The following is a 22,824-nucleotide window of genomic DNA, read 5'->3' as shown; positions in this document are numbered from 1 at the left end:
TTCGTAAAATCTTACTATAGAAGCTTGGAATATAATTTTCAAAACAATGTCATGTTAAATAGGATAGCTCAAAAAAGGGGGGGAAACACACACACATTATCCTTGCATTTAGGCGCGAAAAAAATAATAATAAAAAGGTGACACGTAGACATAGATGACATCAGCAGTTGTTGCTTTAGTATTATTTATAGAATAGATTTGTCAAAAAGTACCTTATTTGTAAAAAAAATAAAATAAAAAATAAAATAAAAAAAGAAACCCTTATATGGATAGTTTTGTGAAAAAAACACCTTATATCATAACATTAACTTTTGGAAAATTGTCAGAATTAATCCAACTTTACTCCGTCCGCTGAAATTAATCCCAACTTTTGTTTATTTTTATTAATCCCAACTTTATACTCAATTCGCTCCCATTGCACCCAACCGATCATCCAACTTGACGCAGCAAGTTACCAAACACGTGTCAACACGTGATTGTTTTTTTTTTTAAAAAATTTAACCTTAACCCAGGCGGCGACCCTGCCTAACTCCGACCAACCCCTCCCTTCCTCCTCCGTTTCCGCCCTCTTCCCAACCGGATTCCGGCCACCATAGCCTTCCCTTCCCCCGATTCCGGCAACCACAGCCTTCCCCTCCCTCGACTCCGACCATCACAACTCAAATCTGGCCACTCCTTCCTTTCCCTTCCTCGATTCCGGCCACTCTCTCTTCCCTTCCCCGATTTCGGCAACACTCACACTTCCTCTTCTCGAATTTGCCACACTCACACTTCTTTTTCCCGAATCCGGCCACCACTCTTTTTCTCTCTCCTCGAATCCGGCCACCCACTCCCATCCTCTCCCCATTCTAGCGGCCAGTGGCTGCCGTTTAGGGTTTATGGTGGCTGCCAATGTTTTTTTGTTTTTTTTTTAAAAAAAAATTTTGGTTATTATTTTTTTTTAATAATTGACCAATCATGTGGTGACACGGGTGCAAAAAAAAAAAATCCAACTTACAAATGTTAACCTGCTTAGCCGGTTGCAAGTCACTAGGGAGTGTTTTGGGCGGATATGGTGTAAAGTTGAGATTAATAAAAAAAATAAACGAAAGTTGGGATTAATTTCAATGGACGGAGCAAAGTTGGGATTAATCATGACAATTTGTCCTTATTTTTTTCTATATATACAAGCACCACTCTTCTTTGAAATTAAAAACGAAGTAGTACTTAGTTGGCACTAGCCATATACCACCTTATTTATACAAATTACGGAGTATAATTTAGGTTTTGTTGGTAATAAAAATAAAGTTCTTTTTTGATACTCAGTTGGTACCAAATTAAAAAACAATGTTTAGATATAAAGCGATTTTTCACAAATTGTACTTGGTACATATAACGTATTTTTATACAAAATTTTGAGCACACAAGGTACTTTTTTCACAAAAAGTCGTGCTCCGTGTAATTATACATGATTATTGAGTCTTTTTTAGAAGTGTGACCTGTGGAGAGAGGTGGTATGGGGAATGTTTGTTTGAATTCGCAAGGTAGTTATGACATTTACATCTTGAATTTAGTTCGACATTTAATAAGTACAAAAAAGAAAGAAAAGAGAAGGATGAGGCTTGTATAGTTTCCTAGAAGTAAGATATCAATTAATCAACGTACAAAAGAGTTAAATTAGTACATTACTATAATATAGCTAGAGTACTATGTACTTGCATTTGTGATTTGTGAAGATAGAAATTACTTGATGGACAAAAAAATCAGAATAGCTATTACGTGTTGTTTTCGTTACTCTTTGGCAACCTATGTTTTTTGTGGTCGATTATTATTTCCTATACACTAACGTATATCACTACAAATCTAATTATACTTGTATGTTTCTTTTAAGCTACCAAATTTTAATTCATTTTGGTCAGTTTGAATGCGATGAAATACTAAATCAACAGGCAATTAACACTATTGCGTGCATTTACCATCACTTAAAAGTTGCATCCATCGGAATGAGTTTAGAATATTTTGAATAAGAGAAATTGAGAAACTATTTATTAGCTGGTGATACCATACATTTTTCCTCGTTCCTCGTCATTGTAGTATGATATTAAGATTGTTAACCTAATATAAAAGTGAACATATTCTTCATTATAGATTGATTAATGAAATAGGGATTAGAAGAGAAGTAAAATTATAACCGATACTTCGTTAGTATGTAGATTAAAATGGAAAACAACGACAGATTATTAGTACATATATATTTTGAATAAAATTATTTATCGTTATTATATTATCTATTGGTTGCTTTTCTTTTTTAGAAACTATCTCTCTTATATTTAAATACAAAATAGTAACAATTAAGGTATATAAATAACCACAAAAATAGTATTCCTTAGATAATTTATATTCTACACAATAATGTAAGCAATTGCATATCAATATGTATTGTATATGATAGAGTATAAAATATATTTTCGGGCCTCAACCATCAATTTAGCTTTTGGTTGAATTGGTTCACTAACAAGGTATCAGAGCCAACGTATCAAAGGGCTCTCATGTGAGAGAAAGTGATACAGTATAAAATATATTCGTGGGCTCGCTGATGGTTGAGTTGGTCCTTTAATAGTATAACTAAATTATGGACGTCAGCAATTATTGCGAACCCAGTAAATACAAGAATATCATCCAACTTTACCGAGTGTATTTCTTTAGTATGTATATGATGACCCAATATTATACTTTTTACATGCAAGTTATTACGATATTCCGTACAAAGTAACGTACAAGTGTTTTGTTAAATATGGGATACCAACAAACTCTCTACTCTCCAATGAGATATTGGTCATGTAACCCATAGTATAAGACTAGGGGTGGGACTTTAGTCTGGCAGTTCGATTTGACCTCGGTTTGAGTCGGTTTCGGTTTGGAGCGGTTCGGATTGAAAAGGTTTAGTTTAGCTGGCGGGTCGGTTTGGTTCGGTTTGGGTTAGTCACGGCTCGGTTTGGTTTCGGTTTATTTCTTTGCGGTTTAAATTCGGTTTGGGTCATAAGCGGGTCGGTTTATAAACGATTCGGATTATGTCGGTTCGGTTTGATACGGGTCGGTTTAAGGGGCGGGTTTACCCGGGTCAATGTCAGTTCGGTTTACAAACGGTTTGGATCAAGCCGGTTTGGTTTGAAATGGGTCGGTTTAGGGGCGGATTTACCCGGGTCAATATCGGTTCGGTTTATAAACGGTGCGAATCATGTCGGTTCAGTTTGAAATGGGCCGGTTTAGTAGAGGGTTTACACAGTTCAATTGGTTCGGTTTATGAACGGTTTGGATCATGTCGGTTCGGTTTATAAGCGGTTTGGGTCATGAATTGAATTCATGATTGTTTTAAAGATCGCGTCATGACCATGATTTAATGAGTTGATACTTATAATACGATAAATCGATAATTAAGAATGTACAAATATTCAATTAGATTGATCAACAAGTGTTTTAAACTTTTAAGTTTTAATAATCAGATATGTAAATATGTTTATCGATTGTAGATTTGTAGTACATACCAATAATTCAATGAGGTAATGATACTTATGATAGTATGATAATGATACCAACCATACATTCGTACGATATGATATACATAATAATTAATCTATAATTACATATACATTAACAATATCGTATTGAATCAATTTCCATTTCCAAACATTGCATTTCTTATAAATTATAACTTACACGAGATTAAATGGATTCGTTATTTAGTTTGTTACTTTATTTAGATTACTAACTCAAACAACTTAATAAGTTAAATGGACGAAATCACGAAATCATGACCATGATTTAATGAGTTGATACTTATAATACGATAAATCGATAATTAAGAATGTACAAGTATTCAATTAGATTGATCAACAAGTGTTTTAAACTTTTAAGTTTTAATGATCAGATATGTAAATAACTAAATATGTTTATCGATTATAGTACATACCAATAATTCAATGAGGCAATGATACTTATGATAGTATGATAATGATACCAACCGTACATTCGTACGATATGGTATACATCATATACATAATAATATAATTACATATACATTAACAATATCGTATTGAATCAATTTTCATTTCCAAACATTGCATTTCTTATAAATTATAACTTACACGAGATTAAATGGATTCGTTATTTAGTTTGTTACTTTATTTAGATTACTAACTCAAACAACTTAATAAGTTAAATGGACGAAATCACGAAATCACTAATTAAAGTGGTGATGAAAGCATTATGCAATACTAATGTACGAATAGTCAAATATACAACGGTTAGATTGAATGCCCATGAAAAACAATGGTTAGATTTTCATTACTTTATTAGTTATTAGTATTATTACTTATTAAGTTATTATTAGTTTTATAATTTATTATATATACTGATATACAATCACAGACTCACAGATGTCAGATATTGTCATATTGATGAGCATTAAGCCATTAACTCATTAAGTCATTAACTATGTCGTATTGAATCAATTTCAATTTTGAAACATTTGCGTTTCTTACAATTTATAACTTATAAGTAATAAACTAATAATAATAATAATAATAATAATAATAGTAATAATAATAATAATAATTATAATAATATTATAATAATAGTAGTAGTAAACTAGTAATAATAATAATATTAACAAATAATTATACTAACAATAATAATAATAATAATAATAATAATAATAAATAATTAAAAAAACGGTCAAAAAGACCTAGAAAAGCACAAATAAAATCTAGACCGTTAGATCTAGATGAATATTCTAGAATCTACAAAAAAAAAAATGAACGGTTAGATCTAACTTAGATGTTGAGATTGAATATGGACGGTTAGATCAACTGAAGTAAAACCTAAACCTAGAAAAAAAAACCCACTCTCACTCTCTCAGCCATTCTCATTCACTCGTTCAGCCGTTTCTCTCTCAATCTCACAATCTGTCATAGTTTCTCTCTCTAACTTCTCAGTTTCTCACTCTTTCGTTCTGAAATTCTCAAGAATCTCAAGCTCAATTTCGTTTCATTTGTGTTTTGGATCTACATTTCTGATTTCTAGCTTTACATTCTCGTTTTTTTGTTAATTTTTGTTGTTTTCGTTTTGATTTTTTTTTCGTTTTTGTTCCGGTTTGTTTATTTAGGGTTTTTGTTTTCGTTTCATTTGTGTTTTGGATCTACATTTCTGATTTCTCGCTTTACATTCTCGTTTTTTGTTAATTTTTGTTGTTTTCGTTTTGATTTTTTTCGTTTTTGTTTCGGTTTGTTTATTTAGGGTTTTTGTTTTCGTTTCATTTTTGTTTTGGATCTAAGTTCTGATTTCTGATTTCTGATTTCAAATCTTCCTCTCCTTCAAGCCGTCAAACCCTAAGGTAATTTTTTTGTCAATTTATTCGATTTTTTTCGTTTTCGTTTCGGTTTTTTTTTTTTATTTCAAGTTCTGATAATCTACATTCTTGATTTTTTCTTTTGATCTCCAGTTCAGGTAGTTCTCCATCTTCAAATCTCCTTCAAGCCGTCAAAGGTAATTACTTTTTCCTTTTTGTTTTTTTTAATACAGTTTTTCTGTTTTTGTATTTGATTATTGTTGTTGTTCTTGCTTGAATATAGTCGAAATATGCCTAAAATGAGTAAAATCTGTTGTTGATTGTATTTTTGTTTTTTACGGGAAAATGGTAGATTTGTGCTGTTTTGTTGTTTATTATGCTCGATTTAAAAGTAAAGATGATGGGTTGTTTAGATTATGTGATTATTATTGTTGGAATACATGCATTGTTTATTTATTGGGATTTTAGCTTTATATTTTTAACCCATATTGTTGGAATACAAGCATTGTATATGATTGGCTTAAAGTAGTACTTAAAATGTACACATATGTGACTGTATCGTATATAACTTTCTATATTCTGTTAGGATATATGTTGTAATCACGTTTGTTGTATAATTCTGAATTTTGAAACATTGACTAGTGCAAATAAAATTCTGAAATATGAACTATCTATTTAGTTGAATTTTGGTATTGAGTGAATAAGATTCACTGTCGTGACTTCAGTGTCAGTCACATGAGACAATGCATGCTAAATTGCTCACTATTAGTAGAATCTGTCACTTAATTTGGTACTTATAAGTTATAAATGCTGTTTTTTTTTGTTTCAGTCATGTCTCGCGAGTATGATGAATTTGACTATGAGAGGCAATCAAATTTTGATACTGTTAGCTCTCAAGCTGCCTCTGTCTCGGTTGATGATGCTAGTAATACAGGCACTATCAATCCTTCTGTTAATAAACGTCAAAGAACCGCAGGTATATGGAAGCATTACACTTTTTTTGTAAAGACGATAGGTAATGAAAATGTAGATTATGCTCGTTGTAATTTGTGTGGCAAAGAATATAAAGCACCTGGTAAAGCGGGTACTTCAACTTGTAGAGCTCATATTAATGCATGTTTGGAAAAGCATGGTCTCCAGTCCGGTAACGAATCACAATTTGATCAAAAAACTCATTTACAAAAGTTTGCTAAAGCTATAATCTGCCATGCATATCCTTTAAATATTGTAGAGCATGAATATCTTAGGGAACTTCATGCATATTTGAATCCTAAGGTGCAGCATGTTTGTAGAAAAACTATGTTAAAGTATGTTATTGCTGAGCATGATAAATATAAATCCTTGTTGCTTGAGTCTTTGGCTAATGTTTCTGGTAGAGTTAGCTTTACATGTGACTTGTGGACTGCATGTACTAACCGAGGCTATCTCACTTTGACTGCTCATTATGTTGATAACAGTTTTGGCCATTCCTATTACATCGGTGGCCTCTGAATCTTCTTTTAGTTTGGGTGGTCGTATTTTGAACAAATATAGGGGTAAACTTTTGCCAAAGAATGTTGAGGCATTGGTTACCACCCAAAATTGGTGCCGTGGTTATCAAGCGGATGTTGAGGAAGACGTCCTCCTTATTGGTAAAGAGATTGAAGCCGAAAGTGCTTCATCTGCATAACTGGTATTTGTGTCTCATTGTGGTTTATTTTATCTTGAAAAATCGTTGCCCTTGTCATTTATTTTCAGACTTGCTGGCAGCATTTTTCTAGACTTTTAAAATCGTTGCCCTTGTCATTTATTTTCAGACTTGCTGGCAGCATTTCTTAAGTTTTTGTTAAAATAACCATTGCTCGGTGATGTAAATCTGAGAGCAATTTTAAAAAACAAAAGCTATAATTTTGAAGTTACTTGAACTTGTTATGAGCTGCTGCCTGCTGGTAGTGCTTTTGCCTTTTGGTTGTTGTCTCTGCTAAGTTGTTATTGCCTATATTGTTGCCTGCATGAGCTGGTTCCTGCCTCCTGCCAGCTTGAGGTGCTGTGTTGCTGCCTTTTGTGTTATGAATTTATGATAAGTTTTGTTGCTGCTGTTTCTTATGCTTGCTGTTTTAATTTTTCTTGAATCATCGTTGCCCTTGTCATTTATGTTGAGACTTCAATGTATATGTACTTGCTGGCAGCATTTTTCAAGTTTTAAGTTAAAACAGCCATTGCTCAGTGATGATACGATAAACGTAAATCTGAGAGCAATTTTGAAAAACAAAAATAAGTTCCTGCTGAGTCCCTCCTGCTTATATTATTCCTTGCTTCGGATAAGTTGCTGATCTGTTATTGCGTGAGCTGGTTCCTGCTTGTTGCTGCTATTTCCTCTGCTCTTGGGTGCTGGGCTGCTGCTTCAAGATTCTGCTCCCAAATCACTCACATTCTCACTCCTCCCTTCATCTTATCATGTATCATTTTTTGCAACCCTAAACTTGATGATGTTTCAGTTGATAAATCTGAAATCTAATCTGGGTAGTAGTGATAGTAGTTTCATTATGTATTGGTATATGTATTGTGAATTTTAATCAATGAAAATGGTGACTTTTTTTAATTGCTTGTTGATATTACTCTAATTTTAATGTTATTTATCTCCAATCTTATGTTATCTTATTGGATGATCATGAATATCAAGGAACAATGAAGATAATTTGGGTGGACTTTATTACTAGAATGAAAAGATACAAATGATATATCTTGTAATTAAAATAAATAAGTAATCTAAAACGATATTAATAATGTCGTTGGCCTAGATCTAGGTGATATAAACCTTTGTATAAACCTAAACCGTTTGATTAGATCTACATTTATTAACATTAATTATTTAATTGTATTTACTATTTAGCCATTTAGGTTGTAAATAATTCAATTTGAATTAAGCAGTTTGTAATTGGATAAGTTTAAACAGGTTGCGATTCGAAAACAGTTCGATTTTAACGGTTTAACGGGTTATGGCAGTTCTGTTTAGACGGTTAGCGGATTATAACGGTTCGGTTTATACGTGCGGTTTAAACGGTTTCGGTTCATAAACGGGTCGGTTTAAACGGTTAGCGGGTTACAAATGGTTCGGTTTAAACGGTTTTTTTTTTCGGTTTAAACGGTTTCGGTTTATAAACGGTTCGGGTCATTAACGGGTTTATAAACCATTCGGTTCGGTTTCGTTTCGGTTCGGATTTGCGCAGTTTGGTTTGTTATCGATTTACGGTCCGTAACGGGTTGACATTGAGCGGTTCAATTCGGTTTCGGTTTGATATTGAATGGTTCAGTTCGGTTTACATTTATCGGTTTATAAACGGATCGGTCCGTGATGGTTCGGTTCGATTCGATAACGGGCGGTTTCACGGTTCGGTTTGAAAAGTCCCACCCCTATATAAGACCAATCCTTTGCTCCTATATCTTTCGTGACCACCTACGACAAGCTTTCTATGCTTGTACGTATAGACAAAATATTTGTACGTACAATTGTACTTTTGTATGTCATCTTCTACCCATGCATTATATTTCATGGGGAGAGACCGAGAGTAGGGAAGGTATTCTTATAAAATAAAAATTTTAACTATGTACTTTTGTCATTTTTAAATTTACTTGTCTCATTTTTTAAGATCAGATGTACTTATTTACCAATCTCGATTCTTTTAAGGAAATAATTTTTACAGTTGAGTTGGGTCTCATACTCATCCATTCAATTTTTTTCCTTTACTTTTTCACTTACATAAAATTACTCGTAAATATAGTAGTTACGGCACAAGTAAGTTCATTAAGTTGCGACGGACATGGGAGTATCTAGAATGCTTGTGTAATCAGAAACTTGTTTATAAAGCGTCATAAATTCAACAAATGACAACCCAAACACAAGAAGAGCTTTGCAAATTTGGGCATGTGAAGTGTGAAAGTTAACTGTTCCGCCGAAAAATGTCATATTTTCGCTTGCTTTAAAGGTAAAAAGTAAGGATTTTCCCTTAAAATCCTCACTTCTGTAGTTCTGTTACAAAATCTCCTTTAAATTCCAAAAGAAAAATTACCACTCAATTTTTCTTTTGACCCTAACAAATTTTACACGTGACAAGGGTGTGTTTAGACTCAACAGCTAGATAAGTACGGCATGTAATTATTAAGGTTTAGGAATTAGGACTACAGTGTAGCTGGCAGAATTATGGGAACACATTTTTATTCAATGTGAATTTGGTGAACTTTGTCTTTGTAGTCTAGAGTCTTAAACCTCAAGATACATATAAATGTGATACTGCTAATTAAATTGAATTATCGCTTTCTAAATTTAGATGCAGTCGTAATCTTGGAAGACTTATGTTTGATGGATTATTTCACATCTTTTCAAAAGTGTGTCTGGACACTTGAGGTGGTTTTAATTTGGCCGATTCTAGTCCGTCTTTGAGTTTGAGGTGTACTCGTATTATTTTGTATCGAAAATCCTTTACTACTTGTGCTTGTCGTACGACTTAGATATTTTTATGTCCCCTTAAAAAAAAAAAGAAAAAAAAAGAAGATGTTTTTATGTACTATTAAAAGGTTTTATAATATCATCATACGACTATTAAGCACTGTATAGTGGTAATTCTAATAATAGGAGACACATTAAGAGTGCCTCCTCTAAAAGGAAATTAAAAGCTTAATAGAGGAGTTATTTAAGCTTAGCTCATTTTCTTATTGAGTTGAACGTGAATTTTTGTTCATGCTTGCCTCATGTACTTTGCAACTTTGCAAGCTTAAGATTTTGTTCAAGCTTGTTTATTAGGTTCACATTCAATTTTAGACCGAATTAATTCGTAAACAAATTACATCATTTGCACCCCTACATATTACGGAATATAAACTTATATTAATGCTACGGTTGCTACCTCAGCGGGCTGCGGTCATTTGCTATTTTGCTGCATGTAGATTTGTTTGACTTTCCTGAATTATACAAGTGGAACAAAAGAACAACATTGCGTGACAGTTTAATTTGTCTCAAGTAAATTAGACAGTTAGGCTAGACATGAAAATGGTTTAATTTGAGCATAAGTCTATGATAAAGTACAATATATTAAACAATTCACCAACTAAATTAAATGAAATTTGCTAATGCCTGTTTCTCTAATATTTGACCAATTGCAACTTGCATCTCATGCTTGCATGCCGACATTCTTTGTTTCCATCTCGAAATGGTATTGTAAAATTATACTGTAATTGGTTATTTTAATAAATAATTTAATTTTAAGGAAATAGTAATAGGAGATTTATATTTGGTACGATAAGTACAAATTCGAGTAACATATGGTAAAACGAAATTGAACACGTTTGAAGTTTCGGGCTTGTCCGATACATGAATATTTCCTGAATCATACTCTAAAATAGAAAATTGATCCAATATCAATATCATATTGCAGAAAGTAATGTTAGTTACTGATGCTTTTCAATTTGGCTATTCCATTGGCTTGGCCCAAACACAATATGACCACACCAAAGAGCTAGGTCCTCAAATTAAACGTTGGTCTTGTAGGACTTTGAAATCCAAATTTTTATTTTTTTTTTGGCCCAAGCTTGGGCTTGATCCTAAGCGTTGTCCTGCAATGGGCCAACTTTGTTTTGCCAAGGTCCAACCTGCCCGGCCCATAACACCTACATGCTTAACTTGTTTATTCAAATGATAAAATTGACCTAAACAAATTCAAATCTTCAATAAAACAATTGTTAGAATGATGTCTACTACAAGAGGGGGGAGGGGGGTGAATTGTAGTTTATAAAAATTTATGAACTTTATGCGGAAATTAAGCTAAGTATAAAAGGAGAGAACACACGAGATGGCTTTTCGAATTATTTCACTATGCAAAAACTCATTTACAACTGTGAATATTCATCCTACACTTAAGTTCCTCTAGGAACTCAAGCGGTCCCTCAACCGTAGCTTTCCACTCTCTGTGATTCGACTCTGAATCACTTATACTTTGTGATAGACTCACTCAAGCCTCACAATTACAACTCTCACAAACCCCTAAAATTGACAAGACTAAAATCAACAAACTAATATCTCCACTAGTCTATACAGAACTTCCAGCCGAATATGCGACTAGCACCACTAAGCACTAACCAGTCCACACTGTAATCTAATTATAAATTTATAATCCTCCTTACACTAATAGTCTAATTGTTGTCTTATACAATGTCCGGCATCACGTCCCAATTACAAATGTAATTACAGACTTTCCTAATGCACTTAGAAGGATTAAAGGATTAAAGCAGGAAGAAACTCAGCTCTAACACTTAAAAACTTAACGCTCAGAAAACTGAATTGTTTTTCCTCACTTAAATCAGATTCGTTGATAGCTTTTTATAGAGAGAAGGAAAGTCTCAATCTTTCTTCCCACTCCTCTCATTACCCACGTTCAACCTTAACTTTGGAAGTTAAGAACGTTGGATAGGAAGTGGGAAGTGGATCTCCCTGACTTTCCTCTCAATGCATCAACGTTGTTTCCTTGAAAATAGGCAGCCGAATTTACTGGGTCAAAAATCAGTTAGAAGGATAATTATTAAAAATATTTATTTTGAAAAAGATAAAACATTTAAATAATTATTTAATTTAAAAATAATAAACTTATCTTTTAAATTAAAGAATTATTTATCTTATATTTATTTGCAATATATATCTTTTCAAAATTGATTTTATTCTATCTTTATTTCAAGGACTTTAAAACTGATTTAAACTTACGTTAAAACTTTTTCTGATTAAGACATTAAGTTCCTTAAGAAACATAAGGTTCCTTACTGAGTTCCTCTGCACATTAATACTCTAGTGCTTACAGAGAATCTAAAACTGGACTTTGATCTTTTTCTTGAAAGCTTGCATATTCATCATCAAGACTTCCAATCCCTTTGCTCCTACTCCGGAACATGTTGTTTGTACCTGAATCCTTTTGTTCTACCAAGACTTAACACACAACATTAGTCGAATTTTGTTTTGTTATGTCAATCATCAAAATACTAAGAGGGTCAACAACAATCAAACATAAAATTGTTCGAAAAACTAAATGAAGAATTGGTGGACATATCAATTCTGTTCAGGTGAAAATTTGGTAGACAAGATAGACATTATAAAATGGATGTACTGGTACTAGTCTACTATTGCTGTAAGAAAAGTTGGAAACTACTTTTAATTAGTCAACACTGTCATTTCTCCGATTAATTAGTTTGTCAATATTCTTAATTATCAAAGTAGTTAGTGATGCTTCTGCTGTTGAAAGTGACCATTTTCCAAAACAGGTTCTACATTATTATAAGCCAATTGTTCACTCTTCTTGTATAGAGTTTAATGCATGAAAATCAGAAATGAGGTTAGTCGAAACTCGAAAGAGGTGAAGACAACTATATAGAAGAAGGTACTGTCATTAATCATATGAAACAAGGTACTGTCTTTAACAATTTGTGTTTTGTAAGTTAAATACTGCATTTTGAGGCATTATCTAGGACAGAGTTCTGTGATATTCTCAGATCCCGTATATACATCAACGGTATGACCATGAATGATTTGCTGGTCTTCATCAGTTTCAACATTAGCTGTGAGGAAGTGGGGAGTGCAAGGCAAAGGTAGAGTAACAGACTGCCCGTTCAATGCAGCAACAACCGAGGTCATTCGAGGCCTTTTAGTTGCATCTTCTTGTATGCAAAGTAGACCTACGTGGATGCAGATTTTCACTTCTTCAATGGAAAAGTTGTTCTTTAATAAAGGGTCTACCAACTCCAGTGCAGCATTCTCATTCCAAAGCCTCCATGCCTGTGTAATGATTTTGGCACGATTATGACTTTCGTTACCAAAAGTATATAATGAGCACTTGCTTGGATACATAAAGCAATCAGTTAGTTACATTTCTCTTAACTTTGCAGTTTCCTAATATTCTGTAGTACTATCAAACTATTTAGCTGACTATAAAACGTCCGGAGTATCTTCCTATGTGAAGTTCCACGTACCTGGGGAACTAAGCAATAAGCATACAAGCAACATTTTTTGTTTTGTAAAATTATAGCAGTGTTTTCATAGCCAAACAACTCTTGCTATCCTGATTCCTAAAAGGAAGAAGTTGAATGGTTTGATTAGAAACTTACACGGTGTAGTAATCTCTCTTCATGTTTTTGTCGGCAGAAGAAATTGTTCCTCTGGCCACAAACCACCTCCAAGACGATGACCCCGAAACTATAAACATCAGATTTTACAGAAAATTGACCTGCCAATGCATACTCTGGAGCCATATATCCACTGCATCATCACAACTAGGACATTATTAAAATGTTTATATGCTGCTACACAAAAGTACTAAATTGGTACAAGTACTTACTATGTTCCTACAATTCTCTTGGTGTCCCCTTGGGTTTGATCCACGCTGAAAAGCTTAGCAAGGCCAAAGTCAGCAATTTTTGGATTCATTGCCTCATCAATTAGTACGTTACTGGATTTTAGATCCCGATGTATTATCTTGAGTCGCGAGTCTTCATGTAGATATAATAGCCCCCTTGCTATTCCGGTGATAATGCTAAACCTTGTTTTCCAATCCAATGATGCACGCTTCAGTGGGTCTGTGAGTGAATACTATGTCAGATGCATGCAGTATAGAGGAATAATAACATTCATAGTATTTTAAAGCTGCTTATGATGTACCATATAAGAAGCGATCAAGACTTGAATTAGGCAGGTACTCGTAGATCAGTATCTTTTCCTTTTCTGATAAGCAGAATCCCAGTAATTTAACTAAGTTTCGATGTTGGAGCTTTGCAACTAAAAGAACTTCATTCTTGAACTCTAAGGTGCCCTGTTCAGAATATTCTGAGAGTCTCTTCACAGCTATTTCTTTCCCATTAACAAGCCTTCCCTGATAGAAATACAAGTGAACTGCATTCTTTTAAGAATTATCGTACAATAAACTACCTAATCAACAATGAAAACACCAGAAGACCTACTGTTTGCTGAATGCTCCAATTTCCAAGGCTAAAATTTAGGCTCGTTCGTTATTGTTGTGAATTGTTTTTAGGCCTTTTATAAACTCTAAATATGTTGTAACAATTTTGTTTTAAATTTTTTGAATTAACATAGTAGTTTGTAGTTGCGCTCACATCCAATTGGTTTGGATCAACATAAGACTGATAGACTGACAAAGATTGTAAGAGTTCACACCTTCACAATTACCTTATAGACTACGCCAAATCCACCCTTTCCAAGTTTGTTATCCTGGGAGAAGTTGTCAGTTGCAAGTTTTATAGTGCTGAGCTCATATTGCAACGATTCTATGTTCCTAATGTCTTCCATATCATCTGCAAACACATATATATAAAATGACTTCTGAAGTTAAGCATTACCTATGGAACACTTTTAGAAATTTACTTCTATCAGTCTAAAGGAGCTACTGGAAATATATCGTGTCTAGCTAACAACAAACACCGTTGTCAAATAACAGGTAACAACAATAACAACTACATAGGAAATTCAAATTGGGGTATAAAACTTACAAAATTACAACTTACAAGTAACATGTGTATGAGGAAGATATCTTGATTAAACAAACCTGCTAGAACAAAAATAAAGGTTTAATTGATTTAAATGTTACCATAAAAGGATTTAGTATTCGATGTTTCTTTAAGCACGTCCTGAAATCTCATTTTCATTTTCCTCCTTCGCAAACAAAACCAAGTAGTGGAAAGAAATAATATTGCTCCAATTACAGAGCTTGCTGCTATGCCACCAATATATGAGGCTGCCAAGGGCTTCCCTGGAACCAAAGATTATAACACAACATAAGAAAATTCTAAGATATTAAGCTAGTTACTAATCAGAGTCAATATGTAAAGAGTGTAAAATAAACCTCTGGACTTGATTTTGATTGAAGGTAGTGAGGCTGAGTTAGGGGAAGGCGTCGACAGGTAATTCACATTATAGAATAAACTTGTGTTATACATCAATCGACAGCCTGGAAGAAAGGTTGCTTGAGCTGATCTATAGAATTTATGTGCAGAGGTATTAAGGGCTTGTTTTAAGCAGATAGCACACTCAGACCCATCTAGAATACGTGCACACTCTGCAAGACAGTAAAGTCTAGCAGACGATGATGGAAAGATTGCTTCCTTCATAGCAATATGAGCGGAAGATGAATCATTAGCCGCAACCTTGATCATGGCATCAAATGTTTTTGTCAGTAATGCCTTCACCTGACTTGGATTCGCAATATCCACAGATGAGCCCCAAAACAAAGTATGTTTTGTTACGTCCTCTAAAGATATGGAACGATTGCAGAGCCATAAAGAGCATTCCATATACCATAGAATAGCGGATTCATAAAGAGGACACTTTTCATTCATATACTTAGCTGCAGCACTAACGCATTCACTGCAAACTTGTAGGCTTAGGTCCTCCCGGCATTGAAACAGGCCGCATACTTGGGTAGGCGTATCTCCCACTGTGGAATTATAAAACTTGACATCTGAGGCTTTCGAGGACAGATCAGACAATAGCTTATTGACATTTTCGGTGTATCCTCTATCCACAGTTACCTTACCAGAATCGCCGTTACTATCACAATTATCAGCTAACAGGGTGACATCAGCATTGATACTAAAGAAGTAGATGTGTAAAAAGCAGAATATCAAAGGCAAGATTTTCCTATGAGGATGCAGCAGGATATCATTCAGAATCATGAGAAAGCCTTTTGCAAAAGCTTCAGAATGCATAAAATTTAGTTCGACTGATCAGCTGAAAATATTGGTCGTTATTTTATAAGTGATTTCGTAGCCTGGGACATACCATATGAAATTGCATACTTTGCAATTTTCAGCAATAAAAGTGATGGATAAGAATCCAATATAATAATTTCCTACCCACTTCCTTGTGTTTCAGACATTATTTTAAAGTGTGCAATGCTTTTGACTATGGGCCCGTAGATTAGATGTGTGATACACTGGTGCATAGTGCTCATGGTGCAACCTGTCAAAAAAAAAAAAACAACAAATTATGTTCTTTGAGGTTCAAGTAACTCTGAATGACATTTTCATTTACTTCATGTTATTTTCAATACCGAGCATGTTCATTAAATTATGAACTACTTTTAATTCCTGTATATACATTAATAATGCGGTCACGAAGGTTTTGTTGGTCTTCTACTGTCAACATTAGATGTGAGGAAGAAGGGTAGGGAGTTGGGCAGAGCTAGTAACAAATTATCCGTTCCATCCGAGGCTTTATAGTTACATTTTGTGTTGTGGCTTGGTTGAACTTTGTTTTGCCAAGGTCTGACTCTTTTCCACCCATAATCAGGTCTATACCTATGTTAAATATTTAGGTTTATTAGATAGGATATATATTCAAAAGGGAGCCCCAATTCCTCGTTATGAGAAACACTTTTGTTTCTCATAATGACATTTTGGAAAATAATGTGATGTTTTTCACTGGTGGGGACCGCGTATGTGTCATGGGTGGGAGCCCCAGATCTTGACACACACCCCATGAGAAACAAAACTTGTTTCTCACAATGAGAAACAGAGAATTACCCTATATTCAACCCGAAACCAACACGTTTACTTGTTTATTCGAATAAACAAATTCAAATCTTCAATGAAATAATCAAACATCAAATTGTTTGAAGAACAAAAAGAAGAATTGGTGGACATTTCATTGGCAATTCTGTTTTAGTAAAATTTGGTAGACAAGATAGGCATAATAAATGGATGTACTAGTACTAGTCTACTACTGCCAAGAAAAATTGGAAACTACTTTTAATTAGTCAACACTATCATTCCTCCAACTAATTACTTAGTCAATACTTCTAATTATCCAAGTAGCTAGTGATGTATGTACTACTTCTGCTGAAGGAAGGTTTAATCATGAATGACTTTTGGGAGAAGTTGAAAGTGATCATTTTTTACAACAGGTTCTACATGATTATAAGCCAATTGTTCACTCTTCTTGTATAGAGTTCAATGCATGAAAATCGAAAATGTGGTTAGTTCAAAGAGGAAAAGACAACTATATAAAAGAAAAGCTCATTTGTCATTATTCATACGAAACAAGGTACTGTCTTTAACAATTTGTGTTTTGCAAGTTCCACAGGATTGATAAATACTGCATTTTGTGGCATTATCTAGGACAGAGTTCTGTGATATTCTTGGATCCTGTATATACATGAACAATATGATCATGAAGGATTTGCTGGTCTTCATCAGTGTCAACATTAGCTACGAGGAAGTGCGGAGTGCTAGGCAAAGGTAGAGTAACAGACTGTCCGTTCAATGCAGCAACAACCGAGGTCATTCTAGGCCTTTTAGTTGCATCTTCTTGGATGCAGAGTAAACCTATGTGGATGCAGATTTTCACTTCTTCAATGGAAAATTCGTTCTTTAGTGAAGGGTCTACTAGCACTAGTGCAGCCTTCTCGTTCCAAAGCCTCCATGCCTGTGTAATGATTTTGGTATGTTTATGACTTATGTTATAAAACTATAATGAGCACTATTTGCTTGGATGTATATAGTAATTAGTTAATTACATTTCCCGTAACTTTGCAATTTCCCTAATACTCTTTAGTACTATCAAATTATTTAGCTGACTATAAAACGTATTTTCCTATATAAATGTTCCACTTACCTGAGGAACTAAGCTAAGCAATAAGCATACAAGCAACATCTTTTGTTTTGTAAAAGTATAGCAGTGTTTTAAAAACCAAAGAACTCCTAGTATCTTAATTCCTAAAGGGAAGAAGTTAAGTGGTTTATATTTGATTAGGAACTTACTCGGTGTAGTAATCCTTCTTCATGTTGTGACCGATGAAAGAAATTGTTCCTCTGGCCAGTGACCACCTCCAAGATTATGACCCCGAAACTATAAACATCAGATTTTACAGAAAATTGACCTGCCAATGCATACTCTGGAGCCATATATCCACTGCATCATGATAACTATGACATTATTAAAATGTTTATATAGAGATTATAGACGTGGTACAAGAAGAGTGCCCAATCCCTATAAACTGCTAGACATAAGTAGTTGCGAGTAATTGACTAATACTTACTATGTTCCTACAATTCTCTTGGTGTCCCCTTGGGTTTGATCCACTGTAAAAAGCTTAGCAAGGCCAAAGTCAGCAATTTTTGCATTCATTGCCTCATCAAGTAGTACGTTGCTGGATTTTAGATCCCGATGTATTATCTTCAATCGCGAGTCTTCATGAAGATATAATAGTCCCCTTGCTATTCCGGTGATGATTTTAAGCCTTGTTTCCCAGTCCAATGATGCACACTTCAATGGGTCTGTGATTGATTTGTTAAACGCAGTATTGAGGGAAATTTAACATGCATAAACTATATAGCTGTTAAAAATGGATACTCTAAACAAGAATGGATATGATGCATGTACCATATAAGAATCGATCAAGACTTAAATTTCGCAGGAACTCGTAGACAATTATTTTTTCCTTTTCTGATATGCAGAACCCCAGTAATTTAACTAAGTTTCGATGTTGAAGCTTTGCAACTAAAAGAACTTCATTCTTGAATTCTAAGGTTTCCTGTTCAGAGTATTCTGAGAGCCTCTTTACAGCTATCTCTTGCCCATTTTCGAGTGCTCACTGTATGATTTATGAAGAAAATACACCCATTAATTATTTTTTCTTACAGTTAACACTATGTTTGACTGCAAATCTGATTACAGCTATTTTGTGCCACCATCATTTCCAGTAAGATGCTTGTTCAGACATATTGTATCAAACAATAGAGTCAAGTACAAAGAGTGGAAGATTTCCTATACAACTGTTGCATTGGATAATTTCTATTCTCCTAATACTTGCCTACTTGGGGCCATTGGGGGAGTAAAAAGATTCTGAGCGAACATGTTAAAAGAAACAATAAGCTACTTGTTTCTAATTACCAACACAGTATGAGAAAATAATCGGGATCAATATTTGTAAGACCTTTTGGTGTGGTTGACCTTGGCCAAGGCGACGACAAATAACTCACATCATAGAAAGGAACTATGTCATACATCAACTGACAGCTCGGCATAAACATATATAAAGCTGTTACATTACCGAAAGGATTAACTACAGTTGTAGTATTCACAGCTTGTTTTAGACAAAAGGCACACTGAGATCCGTTTAGGTCAGAAGTGCACTGTGCAAGACAGTACAACCTCTCAGATAAAGAGGGCAAGGGTGCATTTCTGATAGCGAAATGAGATGTACCGTTAATTGCATCCTTGATCACATCATTGATTGTAGTCGCTAATACTGCAGCAAACTCACTATGGTTTGAGGGCTTTGATAAGTACGTAAAATAAGAGTATAGTTCTGTGTCATTCAAGAAAGAGATGGGACTGTTTTCAAACCGCAAACTACATTGCATATACCACACCACAGCTTGTTTATAAAGGGGACACTTTACATACATCCAATTAACTGCTTCATCAACACATTCGCTGCAAACTTGTAGGCTTAAATCCTCCCGGCATTGAAACGTCCCATATACTTTGTTAGGTGTTTCACCAACTGTGGATTTGTAAAACTTGACATCTGAGGCTTTTGAGGAAAGATTAGACAATAGTAGATGGACATTTCCCGCGTATTCTCTATCAAGAGTTACATTTCCAAATTCTCCGTGACATGTTTCAATGACCCGTTGAACAGCAGCACTTATACTATTCAATTGAATGAACAACAATGTCAACAAAGGCAAGACTTCCAAATATTGAATCTGGGGTGCAGCTGGATGTCTTTCAGAGTCATGATAAATGTAACTTCTCTAAACTTCCATAAAATTTATGTTAATTTAGCCTGTATGGAGATCTTATAATCTACCCCAGTAAGTCTAAAGTTCGACAAAATTAACAAACGCAAATAAATGATTGATCAATTTTTGGTCTACTCTGTATACAATATGATGTAGAAGGGTATGACTGGTTGTTTCTAATTTTTTTTCATTCATTCTTCAAGTGTTCCAGCAGAATTAGTCTGTAAACAAAGTTTAGTAGCAGTCACGACTCGAAGATTTCTCATTGACCGTGTGCTCAACATACCTTCAAAAGTGTTCTGACTCCTTCTCAGATACAGTGATGATCCACATTAAAACGTCCCCAAATATGTACTTTGGACGAATCAATGGCCTTAATTAGTTAATTATATATATATATATATATATATAGGGGAGGGATCCGGTAAGAACCCATAGTTATATAAGAATCTTAGTTATATAAGAACCAATCACATCCGTAGGATTAGATTAGGATGAGCGGTCAAGATTAAAACAAAAAACCTACCCCTAAACCCTCCCCAACCGTCCAATATTTTCTCTCTCCTCAAACTTTCAACCCTCTTTACTTTCTCTCTCCACAAATCCCAAAATCTAGCCCAAATTGCTGCTAAAACAACCTAAATTGCTCAAATCAGGTACATTTTCTTCGATTTTGTTCTAATTTTATGAATTTCGCATGATTTTCATTACTGATTTTGTTCGATTTTTGCGATTTCTATACTCGATTTTGTTCGTTTGATGTTTGATTTATGTTCGATTTTACTATTTATATACATTTTGTTCGAATTTTCCTGATTTTGTTCGAATTTTATGATTTATCATTTTTCATTGTTGATTTTGTTCGATTTTCGCGATTCATCAATTTGACTTTTTTTTTTTTTCCCCGATATCAGTTTTCAATTTTCTTTTATTTTCGATTTCATCAGTTTGATTTATCAATTGCGGTTTTTTCGTATTTGTGCAATTAGTTTAATGTCTATTAATGAATGTTAATGGTTTTATGTTTATTATTTGTCTTCTTGTCAAGTATTATATGTCTTATAATCAACTGTTGCATTTCCCATTAGCGGTAGTGTGATTTGTGATGATCATGAAATGAAATGCTGCTTTACTGGTTGATAGTGAAATGGTGGTTTTACGTGAATTATTTTGTTCGATTTTTATTTTTTATTTATGTTCGAATTATTTTGTTCGATTTTTTGCATATTAATTAGTTCGATTTATGTTCGAATTATTTCACCGCTGCTCTTGATTATTGTATATCAGACTATTAGTGCAAAATGTATTATACTTCTCTGATTTGTAAATAAGCTTAGCATGTTCCAAATTATTTCTCAGCATGTTCGGAACTCTTTCTCAGCATGTTCGAAACTCTTGTTTATGATACACCATTCTTTTATATATGTTTATGAAAAGATGCTATTTGCAAAATGCTGACAAGTATCTAGCCAGCTTGAGACTTGTAGCTTCATTCTCTTACTCTGAAGTCTGAACTGATGTACTTTCCACTAATGAGGTTTGTGATCTGATATCAGTGTATAGCTAAAGTTGCTTTGGTGCCAATAGTTACTGATCTTGACTGAGATCTGATTCCCAACTGTCAGAATAAATGCTTGAATCTTGCAAAAATGCTAGCTCTTTTCTATTCAAGGTGGTTTTGTATTCATATTGGAACAAGTCTCGTTTCCTTTTTTATTTTTATATGAGGTCTCTTCCCTTAATTGGGAATAATTTGAGGAAGTTGGTGATTATTGGTTTAGAAAGTCTCTTTCCTTAATTGGGAATAATTTGAGGAAGTTGGTGATTATTGGTTTAGAAATTGCTTGAATCTTGAAAGACCTTTAAATGCATTGGACTTGAATGAATCTTTCAAATAGTTAAAACTATATAATGTCTACAAAGACAACTTTTGTAGTACTTCTTGTGCGGATCAGTTAGACTTTCATCCTTAGTGACATTCCTGAACAACTTGTTTTTGTGATGCCCTTGATAAATGATGTCCATTGCAAAGGTATATTCATTTATTACGAAGTACTAATGAAGCTTCCATTCAAATAGTACTAATGAAGTACTATTTGGATAATGTATACCTAGATTTAGTGCAACAAGAGAACAAAAATTAAATCTACCTCTTGCTAGTGATACCTCTTGTTGTGTTCTTAATTGTTAGTGATATAATTATGATATCATGTTCTAAACTATTTTCAGCATGTTCTAAACTATATTCAGCATTTTCTAAACTATTCTTATGTTTAAAATATATTACTAATGTTGGAATGTTACTAATATTTTTTATTTCTTAAAATTACAGCAAAATGCAAGGCTAAAATGAAGAAAAATCAGATGAAGAAATTACTATTATACCAGATAAAAAAATTACTTATGGAAGAAAAAGGTAATTAAAGTTTATGTATTATTTTTCCCTCATGTTCTAAAGTTTTCCCTTATTTTCTAAACTTTTTCCCTATGTTCTAAAGTTTTCCCTTATGTTCTAAACTTTTCCCCTTATGTTCTAAATTTTTTCGCCTTATGTTCTAAAGTTTTCCCTTATGTTCTAAAATTTAGTACATAGGGAAAAAGTTTAGAACATAAGGCGAAAAAAGTTTACAACACAAGAAAAAGTTTAGAACATTGGGTGAAAAAATTTAGTATAAAGGAAAAAAAGTTTAGAACATAGGGTGAAAAATTTAGAACATAGGAAAAAA

At 33.7% G+C, this 22,824-nt stretch overlaps 3 protein-coding genes across 3 annotated transcripts; all 3 read right to left on the bottom strand.

Moving 5' to 3' along the window:
• Positions 1–12,704: 12,704 nt before the first annotated feature.
• LOC110707240 (cysteine-rich receptor-like protein kinase 8) lies at positions 12,705–15,080 on the bottom strand. Its single transcript, XM_021885259.1, has 5 exons — positions 14,523–15,080; positions 13,998–14,208; positions 13,678–13,915; positions 13,448–13,598; positions 12,705–13,118 (listed from the first exon to the last, which is right to left on the bottom strand). Exons 1-5 carry the CDS (start codon positions 14,640–14,642, stop codon positions 12,804–12,806), a joined length of 1,035 nt encoding a protein of 344 aa, XP_021740951.1. The 5' UTR covers positions 14,643–15,080; the 3' UTR covers positions 12,705–12,803.
• Positions 14,930–16,399, bottom strand: LOC110714002 (putative cysteine-rich receptor-like protein kinase 9). The gene is made up of 2 exons (XM_021892461.1): positions 15,196–16,399; positions 14,930–15,102 (listed from the first exon to the last, which is right to left on the bottom strand). The coding sequence occupies exons 1-2, from the start codon at positions 16,055–16,057 to the stop codon at positions 14,930–14,932; spliced, it is 1,035 nt and encodes a 344-aa protein (XP_021748153.1). The 5' UTR covers positions 16,058–16,399.
• A 1,060-nt stretch (positions 16,400–17,459) lies between these two features.
• LOC110713991 (putative receptor-like protein kinase At4g00960) lies at positions 17,460–20,431 on the bottom strand. Its single transcript, XM_021892449.1, has 6 exons — positions 20,403–20,431; positions 19,285–20,006; positions 18,732–18,938; positions 18,388–18,625; positions 18,110–18,260; positions 17,460–17,774 (listed from the first exon to the last, which is right to left on the bottom strand). The coding sequence occupies exons 1-6, from the start codon at positions 20,429–20,431 to the stop codon at positions 17,460–17,462; spliced, it is 1,662 nt and encodes a 553-aa protein (XP_021748141.1).
• Between the last annotated feature and the right edge of the window lie 2,393 nt (positions 20,432–22,824).

Source organism: Chenopodium quinoa, unplaced genomic scaffold (genome assembly GCF_001683475.1).
Source record: "Chenopodium quinoa cultivar QQ74 unplaced genomic scaffold, ASM168347v1, whole genome shotgun sequence".
NCBI classification, from domain to species: Eukaryota; Viridiplantae; Streptophyta; class Magnoliopsida; order Caryophyllales; family Amaranthaceae; genus Chenopodium; species Chenopodium quinoa.
Note: the sequence above shows the minus strand (reverse complement) of the source record. Positions and strands in the feature narration are given on the sequence as shown.

Bases quoted from the DNA above. Each gene is read 5' to 3' on its own strand.
- LOC110713991 (XM_021892449.1), bottom strand. From the start codon at position 20,431: ATGTGGATCATCACTGTATCTGAGAAGGA. The intron at 18,626-18,731 runs GTACATGCATCA...AATCAATCACAG, and splicing joins TCTTGATCGATTCTTATATG to ACCCATTGAAGTGTGCATCA. The intron at 18,261-18,387 runs GTAAGTATTAGT...ATCATGATGCAG, and splicing joins AAGAGAATTGTAGGAACATA to TGGATATATGGCTCCAGAGT.
- LOC110714002 (XM_021892461.1), bottom strand. From the start codon at position 16,057: ATGCATTCTGAAGCTTTTGCAAAAGGCTTTCTCATGATTCTGAATGAT. The intron at 15,103-15,195 runs GTTTATTTTACA...CTTTGGTTCCAG, and splicing joins AATCAAAATCAAGTCCAGAG to GGAAGCCCTTGGCAGCCTCA.
- LOC110707240 (XM_021885259.1), bottom strand. From the start codon at position 14,642: ATGGAAGACATTAGGAACATAGAATCGTTGCAATATGAGCTCAGCACT. The intron at 14,209-14,522 runs GTAATTGTGAAG...TATTTCTATCAG, and splicing joins GATTTGGCGTAGTCTATAAG to GGAAGGCTTGTTAATGGGAA. The intron at 13,119-13,447 runs GTAAGTTTCTAA...ATCATTACACAG, and splicing joins AAGAGAGATTACTACACCGT to GCATGGAGGCTTTGGAATGA.